The 13,229-nt window shown below is 41.9% G+C and overlaps 1 protein-coding gene across 2 annotated transcripts; it reads right to left on the bottom strand.

Annotated features, from left to right (window-relative positions):
• Window positions 1-9,012: 9,012 nt before the first annotated feature.
• tnfa (tumor necrosis factor a (TNF superfamily, member 2)) lies at window positions 9,013-10,895 on the bottom strand. Of its 2 annotated transcripts, XM_084031879.1 has the most exons (5): window positions 10,704-10,895; window positions 10,583-10,610; window positions 10,399-10,455; window positions 9,517-9,963; window positions 9,013-9,194 (listed from the first exon to the last, which is right to left on the bottom strand). In XM_084031879.1, exons 1-5 carry the CDS (start codon window positions 10,857-10,859, stop codon window positions 9,187-9,189), a joined length of 696 nt encoding a protein of 231 aa, XP_083888005.1. In that variant the 5' UTR covers window positions 10,860-10,895; the 3' UTR covers window positions 9,013-9,186. The 2 variants fall into 2 exon arrangements, with proteins under 2 accessions (XP_083888005.1, XP_083888004.1); XM_084031878.1 differs by having other exon boundaries at window positions 9,013-9,963.
• Between the last annotated feature and the right edge of the window lie 2,334 nt (window positions 10,896-13,229).

Here is a 13,229-nt window from a genome sequence, read left to right as displayed (position 1 = left end):
ACGAGACCCTCACCAAGAGTAATAAGGCCCACACACTCAAGTGTTGTGAAACCCAAATTCACAGACAAAAGATTCACAGCCAATGCAGCAACCATTGATGTCAATCCCAATTCTCACCAGCAGAGGAGCAGTGCTGCAACAGTCCAACATAGGCCGTCCTTTCTGTTTTGCTCAGGAGAACATCCACTCGCAAGCTGTTCATGGTTTAAAAAGAAATGTCACACTAACAAGATTGCATTTTTAAAGGAAAGAGGGATTTGCTTTGCATGTCTTGTTGCAGGCCATATGAGTAAGGACTGTGCTCAGGGCCAGTCATGCACCATTTGCAACAGGTTGCATCCTACAGCACTGCACATAGGAAAAGTGGAGCAGAACAAAGGAATAGAAAGTGAATGAATGAATGAATAAGCTTTAATGTCCCTCAAGGGGCAATTCAGTGCACAACAGTGGCCAGCACAACAAACACACCAGACAAACACACAAAGCAATAGTAAATAAATAGAAGTACATCATAAAAATAAAACATAACAGTATGAGAATTTCCAGAATACATCGTAAAAACTTGTAACCTGCAAGTTACACCAAATCATCAACTACAGCTGATTCAAATATTTAACAGCTGATGGAACAAATGATCTTAGGTATCTATTCGACCTGGCCTTCCTAGAAAAAGCCAGCCTCCTTCCTGAAGGTTATAGTCTGAACTCCTTGTTCAGAGGATGTTCCGGATCTGCTAGTATGGCCTTTGCCTTCCGAGCACACCTGGCTTGATGAACCTGACCTAGATCATCAAGGTCAATGCCGATGATCTTTCGGCACTGTTTAATGGTGCTACTTAGTCTGTTTTTATTAGCGAGGTTGAGATTGCCAAACCAGCAGATCATAGAAAAAGTGAGAACAGACTCAATAAATGATGAATAAAACATTCTCATGAGGGATTTCTCTACCTGGAAAGTCCTCAGCTTTCTCAAATAAAACAATCTTTGGTTAACCTTCTTGCAAATTTTGTCCGTGTTGGCCTCAAATGTCAGCCTTTCATCTAGGATAGTCCCATGATATTTGTACTGTGAGACTGTCTCAACTGGGGACCCTTTTATGGTCATTACCGGCATGGTAGGAGGGTTTCTACGGAAATCAAACCGCATATTTTTAGTCTTGCTGACATTTAAATGCAGAAATGACTCCTCACACCAATCTGCAAAATTATCCAAAATAGGACCGTGACCCACCTCATGGTCCTGCAGGAGACTAAGGATCACTGAATCATCAGCATATTTTATGATAGATGATGATCCATAAGTACTGCGACAACAGTTTGTGTACAGGATGAATAATAAGGGTGACAGAACACACCCCTGAGGCGAACCAGTTGAGCATGTCAGAGCTGTGGACAAGGTGTTGTTGAGACGAACTCTCTGCGGTCTCCTGGTCAGCCACCCCACCAACCATCCAATGGTACCAGCATCAATATCTGGAATTTCAGAGAGCCTGGTAGCGAGGATATGAGGCTGCATACAATTAAAAGCTGATGAGAAGTCAATAAAAGATGCCAGAACATGTGTCTTAGTGCCCTCCAGGTGCCCCAAAACCAAATCAAGCAGAGTTGCCGTGGCGTCCTCCACCCCCTCTCCCGCCTGATATGCAAATTGGAGTGGGTCAATATTACTCTGTGACATACCCAGCAAACTCCTCTTCACAATCTTTTCCAATCCTTTCATAACTAATGAGGTGAGCGCCATGGGGCAGAAGTCATTCAGTTCCTTAGGCGATGGGATTTTGGGCACAGGGACTATAATAGATTCTTTCCAGACCAAGGGAGCATCCATCTGAGATAGAGAGAGTCTAAAGATGTATGAAAAGATGTCACTCAGAAACAAGCTGCAGTTTCTGAGCAGACGACCAGAAATGCTATCAGGTCCAGGACCTTTTCTCGGGGTCTGTCCCTTCTAGAATTTTCCAGACATCCATCTCATCAATCGGATCTTACTGCCCCCTGGAGCACCACAATATTCAGATAATTCTTCTGAGAAATCTTGTTGATCAAATCTCAGATACTATTGATTTAACTCCATAGCCAGATCAGCATCAGACTTGTTTGGGTAAAATACTCCTTTTTTCTTTCCTTGGATGCCGACCATGGGCATAATACCCTGCCAAGCAAAGTGAGAGTTGTTATTCTTCAGTTCACCCTCTACTTTGTTTTTAAATGCTATTTTGGCCAGCTTTATCTCTCTCAGAACCAGTGTGTGTGCCTCTCTTTGCAGGTGAGAGTCACCCTGTTGGAAGGCAAACTTTTTCTGATTGAGGGCATTCTTAAGAGATTTATTAACCCAGGGCTTGTTATTTGGGTATAATTTAATTGTCTTTCTGGGTATAAATATCTCTTCCATGTGACATATGTAGCTTGTCAAGGTGTCAGTCAATTCGTCCAAGTCCGTGCAAGCATTTATAAAAACATCCCAGTCAGTGCTATAAAGGCATCCATTCAATTCACGCACGTGTTCAATTTTTCCTCTCTTGAGGGTTGACTGATAGACAGGGGCTAGAAGAACACAATTATGATCAGAGGAGCCTAATGGGAGCAATACATAGGATTTATAAGCCCCTTTAATTGTACCATAACATAAATCTAGCACTTTGCCATGTCTAGTTGGGCAATTTATATACTGGTAGTAATGACCAAGGGATTTTTTAAGGCAACAGGCATTGAAATCTCCCAATATGAAATGAGGAGCATCAGGGGACTTAGTCTGCAACCGATGCACAAGTTTGATAATTGTAGCAGTAGCCTCTGCCACATTGGCTTTAGGATGAATGTAAACCACTGTCAAAAATATCTGTGGGATTTCACGGTGTAAGTACAGTTCAATATTAGGGGCACATATTGATTCACTAACTAACACAGTCTTACACTAACGCTGATTGACTTACCACAGGAAAAGACTGCTGCCTGATTTACCCCCATTCACAAACACCGGTGTGGATTACTTTGGTCCTCTGGATTAAATTAAGCGAGGAAGAGCAGAAGTGAAATGATGGGGTGTGCTATTCACCTGCATGACCAGCAGAGCTGTTCATATTGAAGTGGCCAACTCCTTGGACACAAGTTCCTGCATCAATGCTCTCAGACGCTTCATCTCTAGGAGAGGACAAGTAAAGCATCTGCGTTCAGACAACGGCACCAACTTTGTTGGTGCGAAGAGAGAACTGCAAAGGTCATTTGCTGCAGTAAAACAGGACCAAATACAAAAAACACTCCTAGAACAGGGCATAGAGTGGACGTTTAACCCACCAGGCGCATCACATCAAGGAGGCATATGGGAAAGGATGATCAGATCAATAAGACAAGTCCTCTGTTCTGTCGTGAAAGAGCAAACCATAGATGACGAGGGGCTTCAGACAATCCTGTGTGAAGTAGAGGCAATCTTAAACAGTCGCCCTTTAACTACTGTCACTTCTGACCCTTAAGACTTGCATCCACTCACACCAAATTATCTCCTGCTACTCAAAGCAGAGCCAACACTCCCACCAGGCTTATTTGAGAAAGGCAACCAGTACTCCAGACGCCGCTGGAGGCAGATTCAAGACTTTGCCAACCTCTTTTGGAGACGCTGGATGCTAGAGTACCTGCCACTGCTCTGAGCCGGCAGAAGTGGAACACCAAAAGGAGACATTTTCAATGTGGAGATGTGGTATTGGTGGTGGATCCAGCTGCACCAAGAGGCTCCTGGATTCTGGACAGAGTAATTGAAGTTTTTCCAGATCTAAAAGGACTTGTGCGTTCTGTGAAAATCAAGACCCAGAACAACATCCCTAGAAAGGCTAATTACGAAGCTATGCCCGATGTTAGAATGTGATGGAGATGACCCCTAGAAAATTATGAAGATAACGATGGTCTGGTATTATTTCTTGTTTTTATATTTAGACCCGATACGAAAGTAATGAGTTTCAAAGCTTCTATTCTGATTAAATTAGTAATTGTTTTGATTGCCAAATACAATTAGGGGCCGGTTATGTAGAAGCCAGTTTAACCACTTATTTATTTGTTTAACATTAATTATAATGCATGCCTCTTCTGTATGACTTTCTTGAGTTTTGTGCCCTCTGCAGGTCAAAAGCCATTAAATAGGAGAGGGACGGGAGAGGAGGTGTGGCTGACTGAGAGCGCACAGCTTTTGACCTTGTCGGGCTTGCATGGATTGTTTATTGCGCAAGCTGTGATTGGTGAATTGTATATTTAATATCCAGCATGCCTTATTATTTATTGAGCAGATAAAGGACCTGTACACTCTTATTTTTGGAAATTAAAACCAATCTATTTTTGGAACCCTGGATTTCTCGTGGACATTCCTTTTTTGTTTATTACAAGTCATACAAGCGTCAAGAATCCCCCCCGTCGCCACCAAGTGACAAGAAAAACGCAGGACAAATCAGTCACTACACTCATGTTCTTGTTTCATTAGACTATGACAGTCACTACAGTATGTGTATAAACCATAAGATCATCGTGCTCCTGCTACATTCTTTCAAAGCGACCATATTTAAATATCTACTGTATGTTTGTTTGTGACAATGTAGTTCAACTGTCCAGTCTGCATAGCAGTGAAGATGTATGTGACGTTGATACACATGACAATATTCACACTGACTGTAAATAATGATGATGTAAATAATAATGACATCAGACTTTGCATACACAAGCTGTATTTCATGTGGTACAGTATTCAAAATATAGTTCTATATGCTGATGTATCAGATTATTTCAAAAAAGCAAGATTGAAGATAAACCTCCCATCTCTGTGTGCAATGTAGATGATGTTTTAGTCCTGTCAACAGTATGGTCAGCTGGGGCCAATCACACCGATGCCTCATTGTATTGGAAACATTAGGAGGGAAAAGCTGTTTTTGGAAGTGCATAAAAGTTAAAATATTCTCTCTGGCCTGGTAGGAACAGGATCATCAGATGGTTGATGATGTCACACCCAACTGCACAGGGCAAACTAAAGTCCAGTGTTGGTTTGACTTTGTCCACCAGTGCTCTCAGCAGACTCTCAGGACATTTCTCCTACGCCACACGTGTGGTTGACACCACTTTACTTCCTGCGTCGATGCGAGTTGGGAGTGAGAACAGGTTGCAGCTTCCATAAATCCTGATAGATAATAGCTCCATGGTAAATGGATGTTTTGCACTCGATTTCCATCATCACCGTTAGATTAGACAGTTTTGATAGTCATACAATGCAGTAAAATAAAATGAAATGTAGGCAGTCAGGTTCCAGGCAGAACACCATCGCCTCAGCCCAAGATAGTCTGGGCTAAGACCCAGACTTTGTCAATTACTAGAAACGCCCCTGATATATTATCAAACAATTCAAAGCCTAAAGAACAGATCAGTTTGGGGTTTCCCTGGTTGTGGTTGGAGAGGTGCTGCACTGTTATGAGTACATTGCTGTGACTGTTTTTAAAATGTTACTTCATCCCCAGATCTGAGCCTCACTCCACCCACCTCATTGCGTTGAAAAATGTGAAAAAGTGGGGAAAAGTGGGGTTGCAAAGCTGAGTGATGATGAGAGCAATGAAGTAAAATGGCAGTATAATCCCACCCTGAGAGGAACTTATTCCACTGCTCCTCTGGAGGCTGCTGTAAGGGGGATCTGGGGTTTACCACTCTAACGGGGATTCCCCTATACTTCCACTCTTAGTATTCCACTGGAAACTTTCTCACTATGTTTTTAAGAAAAGTAGTACAGAGACAGCAAAGGTGAGTCATGGTATCTTATGTCATACCAAGGCACACGTGTATTTGGCCATTATATAGCTGTGCCTATTGGCATTGGACAACAGCAGAGAACTGGACTATGCTGAACAGTTTTAACGGGATTTGGTGGATATTGTGATACCTCATGGGACATTGTTTTTTACTTTAACTGCAACTTTTCTGAGCTATCAAGTGTTTAAAGGTGCTTTCAAGGTGTTAGATTTGATATTCCAAACAATAATGAACTTTTAGTCTTTGAAAGCATGCAAGTTCCCTTTGAGCGTGTCCCATTGAGTAGCTCCTCTACACTGCGCTCACCAGCCAATAATATCCTTGTTGGGAAAGTGTAGCAGCTACCCTCCGTCAGCTGAGAGCCACCGGTTCTCCAGTTGTGCCTTGTTGACTAGATTCACCATACTTGCCAAAATGTAATTCTGGTAAGAGAGGATCGCGCTGACGACCGTTTCGTTACATTTTTCTCATTGAAAAACTATACAACTGGCATTTAGATGATGTTCTCCATAAAAAAAATAAGTGAAATACTGTAATAACAATTCGGTTTTAGTAATCAACCGCTTATAGTGATCAAATGTACTCTGGACCAACGTGATCACTACAAGCTGTTTCCACTAACCATATTATATTTTTTATTAAAAAATATAATGCCCCCCCACGGGCGCGCATGGTATTGACACTTCAGCATGACCACAGTAAATGGTCACCGCTCGCCACTGATATATATATATATCAGCAGTCATTGGTTTGGTTGGTAAGTTGTAGGAATGAGAGCTCGTGAGGTGAGAGAGGGCAGTCCTGCCATGGCCACAGATTACATTTTAAAAAATGTTTTATGTCAGAGCATTTCATTAATTAATTGCTATCGGTATGTTACGAGGATTTCAAGTAATATAACAGAAATTGTTTCTGAATAGAATAACCTCAGCCTTTAAAACTGGATGGATGCGACTCAAAATGCAGCTGCAAAGTTCATTGAGTTGGTGGAGGCTGGAGGAAAAGGAAAGTCGCATCAACTTTATTTTTCTAAAACAAAATTAAGCAAAATTGAAATCCCAAATATATACCAGCTTTTTAAGGTAACAAATGATGGAAACACTGAGGGGTAGATTTACTTAGACTGGCGCAGTTTGCGCTGCGTTTTTTATTGCGCATTTGCACACAGCGCATGCTGTGCTTCCTCATTTTACATAGTTTTACATAGTATTTATCAAACCTGACAGCCTGACAGGATAAACAGTGCATACTCTGTCCTCCAGCGTAATTTGGGCGCCTCTAAGAGAGCAAAGAATGTATCTAACACAGATCTTGAAAACGCAAAAAAGCACCTAAATCTGCGAACCAAGGAAACGGTAGCATACAACAGGGCACAGGCGAGGAGAACCTCATGTGGCAGGCAATCTTTGATTTTACCCAAGTGCCCTTGTTTGTAAATTCCGTTCCATGTTTTTACGCACTTGTTGTGAAAGGATTGCACCTCAAGTGGGTGCAAATGTGTTAGTAAATCTAGACCTGAGTCTTTCTGAGCTCAGCTTCCTGTTCCATTATAGAGACACTGACCTCTGGTGGCGTCTGCTGGTCACATCACATCAGGATCATAGAAAGAGCTGCTTCTGGATTTATGATTGGGATTGAAAATCATACCATCAGGATATCTAAATACCTTATTATATCACAGTACTGTAATACCACCAAGCCCATTTCTGGACTGATGTTCAAGCCGCCACAAGGAGTAGATGTGATACTGAGGTCTGCCTATCTAAGTCTGAGCCATCGGCATGTCAATGTAGACAGGATGTTGAGTGGTTGAAAAGACCATAAAAGCTCTATAGACATGGCATTTACATTCAGGTTAAGATTACAGAGCGAAAAGGGAGAAGAGTTCTGGTCCACATGGGATACCTGTCTGTGTGACAACTGGAACTATGATTTCATTTAATTTCATCATTCACACCAACTATAGTAAAGTAATGTGAATGAGAATTTACTATGTATGTATGTATGTATGTACTTTATGTATGTATGTATGTATGTATGTATGTATGTATGTATGTATGTATGTAACTGGCTGACATCATGCTCATTGTGTTATAAAAGAGAAAAGTAGAGTATAAAAAGTAAGTAAGTTTTGGTTTCCAGCATTGAGTCTTTTATTTCCTGTACGTTTAGGGAACTGGACTGGGAACCACGAGGAGCCCAGAGTGTCATGGTGTTGACCCAATCAAGTAGCAGCCGGTTACGAATGAAGCTCCCCATAGCACAAAGGAAATTCCATTCACTTCCATTGTATTGGATTGTTGCTGCAGATACATTTCAGTGAAGTGAAGAAAACCTGTTGCTGGTCTTCCATAGAACAGCTGTTCTGTTACCTTGTGGTTGACACACACATATTGCTGCAACTTCCTCCACCAGCATCTAGTTCAGGGGTGGGCAATATTTTTTTCCCAGTGGGCCATACTGACTCCGTTAAAGTAAGTGAAGGGCAACACAATTGGAAATAAAATTTAAACATGGAATATTTAGTGCAGAATTATTTTAAACTACCGGTACATAGATTTGGTGGGTTTGATTGTGTTATTCACCAGCCCTTCTTTAACAAATACATGATCATGCTCATGAATATTAATATTAACTACTCAATTAAGTATTCAGTGAGACTGTTCTATTTGTGTAACAGACCTGCATCACTCAATGAAGAAAATATTAGGCTTTTGTATAATTTTATTCACGGAGAAACACACAACTCCATTAAATTACAACTGTGAGAAATGATGACTCGTGAAAAACATTGCATCCAGCTGTTGTAACTAAATTATTGCATTGAAATGCTCATCAGAAAAACAATAGACATCCATTTCACAGCAGTCATCCTGATGATCATCAAACTGTCTATGCAAGAGGCAAGGAAGCGCATTTTCACCCACTCCAAATTTAAATAGCGCCCTCTGTTGCAATCAGATGGTATAGCAGTTCAAACTCAAATGCCTCTATAATGCGGGATTTTTTTTCTCTTTTCTCCTTTGTGGACCCCGCTGGCCGGACTGAGATCGCCCATGGGCCAGATCTGGCCCACGGGCCGTAAAATGCCCATGTGTGATCTAGTTGCTGTGTTCTCCTAACCGTCAACAATCCCTGCTAGGCACAGGACCACATGAAAATTACATTTCATGATTGTCCTGGACAATCATCAAAATAAACTTAAAACTCTTAAAATGGCGGTGAAACATACTGGAAGCACTTAAGCTCACATTTAGTCAAGAAACAACTTTTTTATTGCTTCACATACAGAACATCGTCTTTTTCTTTTGAAAATCGTAAAGGACAAAATAATAATGAATAATAACATTTTAAAATGAGCAACATTGTGTGAGTCTGGTCTTTCTGATAATCCACTTGTCTCCCATCATAGTGAACTAGACAGCTTAGACGAGATGGATGTGAAAATAAGTAAAGCATAAATACATAAATAAAATACATAAATAAATCAAATAAATATTTTCTGTCAGCCTGTAGTGACACAATAAGTATGTAGCAGTTGTGGTACATTAGTACAAATGGCAGCTTGGCCAGTACAGCAAAATGTGCTGACTAATAACATTCTAAACCCACAGAGACATCTATGTCATAAATGAGCTTGTTGCTACTTCGGTGCTACAGTTTTGTTTACTTTCCATAACGTAAAGGTTTGGGTCTGAACGTTGGAAGCCTCCATGTAGATTCCTATCCTCACAATGCAAACACACCAAAGAACGTCTTCCCCGGCTCGTCCTCCAGACCCGGCAGCATCTTCTCCTCCATCCTCGTCTGGAGTCGGTCCCCTTCCCTCAGGTTGAACACAGCTCCCATGTAGACGGCGGTGAACCACCTCTTCTCCTCCTCCCCATCACTGCCGCCTTTCATCTGGCAGGCGGAGCGAATGGAGTGCAGGATTGTCTTGTAGGACTTCCTCGCATCGTCATTCCCATACGAGCTGGACCAGCGTTTCACGGTGTGGCTGACATGGGCGTCCGAGTCGCTGCTGCTGCTGCTGCTGCAGTTGACCCGGAACGATGCTTGGCTGTAAACAAAGTAGAGACCGTTTCGAGGAATCACAATCTCGTTGTTGTCGAGTTCCAGTCCTCCTTGAGAGTGAGACTGGTCCACCTGATTCTTCCATTCCACTGAGGTCTTCCTGTCAGAGTTGTATTCTCCTGTTGAAAAGGATCAAGAGATTGTGAAGGAGAACGACAATGAAGGCAAACAATAAGGACAGAGAAGCTGCAAAGGATCCATCATAAAGCAATGTACATGTGTCTGATGTTGTCATTTCTGATTAATTACAGTGGAATTAAAGCGCTGATCTCATCCACAGCAGCCACCTTAAAACGTTCCAAACAACCCAAACAACTCTCTCCAATAGCGCTTCAACTTCTTCATCAATAACTTTCTCTAGAACCCCCCAAACCTTCCCAAGAACCACCTTAAGGATTACTAACTCTAAACCTAAAGCCTTAGAGACCAGTTGTTTTAGAACTGTTAACAGAGACTGCTGGTCCAAATGAATTACAAGCATTTCTGCCATCAATTTAGTCAGATAGTGCATATTACTTGTATTCTTTGATCCTGAATCGATTGCTTATATTTACCTCGCAAATGAATGGCAGCTCTGACATTTGAAATTTGTCTCAATGTGTGGCGAAGATCTGGAAAAAAGAGAAGACAGGTTTATAAAATGAGGTACAGCAGAAGTGTTTATTGATTTGACAACAGCTAAAGAATGAGTTATTATAGACGCTAAGATCTGTTGAAAGTCTGTTGAAAGTTTCTCACCAAAATTGTCTCCATCTACTCCTTGTCCCTGTTTGAAGAAGAGAAGGACAGAGAGGTGATTTTTATATTATTCTATGATTATTATAATAATTCAGAGACTGATCTCAGACTAGTGTCTCACCTTGGCCTGGCTGTTGAATACGAGGACAGTAGCAGCAGCAGCGAGACAGAGTGTGAACGCCAGCAGGGCCGCCGACAACTTCAGGCCGGGTTTCACCTGGGTCCTGCTCTCTGCGTGGACGCCGGCATCCAGCACAACCTTGCATTCATCTTCCATTATGTTCTGAGTTCAGCTGAGCTCTGGTGAGTCTGATTGAAAGCTTCTTACTTCTGGCTTGTTGCCTGACACTCTTTTTAAACCAGTTACCTCGGGGAAACTCCAGTGATGTCACACACTCTGACTGAGTGGAGATTTGATGAGGAAGAGAGACCAGAGCTGCGGAAGACGTTACACACACACACACACACACACACACACACACACACACACACACACACACACTCCTACACATCTATATGACTGTTATCCCATTAGCACACCTTTTACATATATATTGAGAAAATATACTCCCATAATTCAGTATTGACGAGAGTCAAGAGGGCAGAGAGATTGAGAAAAATCTATGAAGGTAATATATATTTAATATTATCAGAGAGAATCATAACACAAATGTCCACAAAGTATTTTTATGTATTAATTTATTCGTAAAAATACACTTATTGCCCTTTAGTTCTTACCTTTCACAATAAAAGCCCTAGACACACTTCACCACTCTAAGTTACTCTTTACCAGAGTCAATTAAATTACAAAGAATTAGATTACAGTATGCACTTATTACCTAAAATATGTCTGTATCTATTATTGATGGTCCATCAGCCATGGCTGATCTGATATCATGACGGCAGTGATGTCTTTAACGGAGCAGAGAGAGAGAGAGAGAGAGAGATCTGAGGATCCTCTCAAACGTACACTCATCTCTTCCATACACCTTTACACATGAATGCACTCTGTGAAACGCCACCAGCTCTTCCTGTTTTAACTAGAAATCCAACCACATCACATGATGCTAAGTGTTTATGTATGTTGTGGTGGACCATCTCTATGTGGGTCACATATATGGAAACCGTGTTAATGTGTGGGGTACAAGCCACAGACACATAATCAGTTATTCACCCAGACATTGCATTTGCAAACAATGACAACAATTAGTCATACTACCAGTGTATGAATTACAACTGACGAGTCATTCTTAATATATTCAGTATAGTATCGCTTCCCTTCTGTCTAAAAATAGACGGATGGCAGGCAGGGCCTTTAAGTTCAGCTTCTGTTTATTAATTATTTATAGATAAGGACATTATGTTGCAATGAAGAAGTATATGTGATGGCTGACTGCAGTGCCTTTATGATAAAACAATCTCAACAACATTCTCACTTTACGGTGCATTATCTTCATCAGCACAATCGAATTATAGTTAAAATGTCCCATTTCTTCTGACAAATTTAAGGGCTTCTTATCCATAAGGGTTGACAGGGTATGCCTTGACAGGGTTTGACAGGGTATGCCTTTCAAAACCTAACTGTAGTTCATTTGTCAAGACATAATTATGTACGACGCAAAAAAAACAGGTTAAAGGGATAGTTCGGAATTTTGGACATAAGACCTATTTTCCAACTCAGCCGGTGTGTTTGAGACGTCTGGAGATGTTTTCAAGAAATTTCATTCAGTTCTTCTAGTTGCCGAGTTCGCTTGTGCTATGGCTAGCGCAAGTCAATCGTTCTAGTTAGCATGGCATTAAAAACACTCATACCGACTCCACAGTGCACCCGAGGCAAATCAATTGTAGCGGCAGACTATCGATGTACATCTCTGTGTTGATAGAATGTTTGAAATAAAACCAACCTTGCATTTTGAAGGATTTATGTCTCAGCAGCAGCAGCAGCAGCAGCAGCAGCGTGTCATACTTCCTAGTAGGCTATGGCAGCAGCGGACTGATATCACCTAGCACTTATAAGTTACCGGTTCTATAATAGTTTGTTTACCTGCTGTCATTGCTACAGACGCACCGCACCTGCAGTGCTAGTTTCTTCAATCTCACAGAAATGGCCACTTTTGGAGAATATACTGAAACTTTTGAAGACTCTGATGAGGAGTTTTTTTCTACCCAAACCCAACCGTACCTGTACGAGCCTGAATATACAGAGGAAGAATTTCGCGAGAGGGATGCTCAAAGGGCAGAACGTGAACGAGCGTCTGTGGAGACCGAGATAACCCCCGCTGGAGCTGAGAACCGGGACCGAACAAACGGAGACTGGTGGTGCCAGGAAGGAATCCCCCGCAACGCGTCCGAGGGTTTACGGTTCTCCGGACGGAGCAGAGGTTCGGGTTCGCGGTGCGTAATTGTGGGTTGGCTGGGCCGTGGGCTGCCCGCTGTTTGCGTGAGGTCCAATCGCTTTTCACCCAGGTCTGAGGGCATGAGGCCCGACAATTCGGCCCGGTTCGATTGCCTATTTACGGGCAGTATTTAGTGGGGTTGAATCCAGCAGCTCTTTTGGCTGAGAGAGCCTCGGCTTTCCTGATCCTGAGTTTCTGGTTGCGTCTCAAAAAACTAAACCTAAACCATTTGTAACCAGCCTTTTCCTTTA

The sequence above is a fragment of the Eutrigla gurnardus genome, assembly GCF_963514095.1.
Source record: "Eutrigla gurnardus genome assembly, chromosome: 17".
Classification (NCBI taxonomy): Eukaryota; Metazoa; Chordata; class Actinopteri; order Perciformes; family Triglidae; genus Eutrigla; species Eutrigla gurnardus.
The sequence above is the reverse complement of the archived record's forward strand: the minus strand, read 5'-3'. Positions and strand labels throughout refer to the sequence as shown.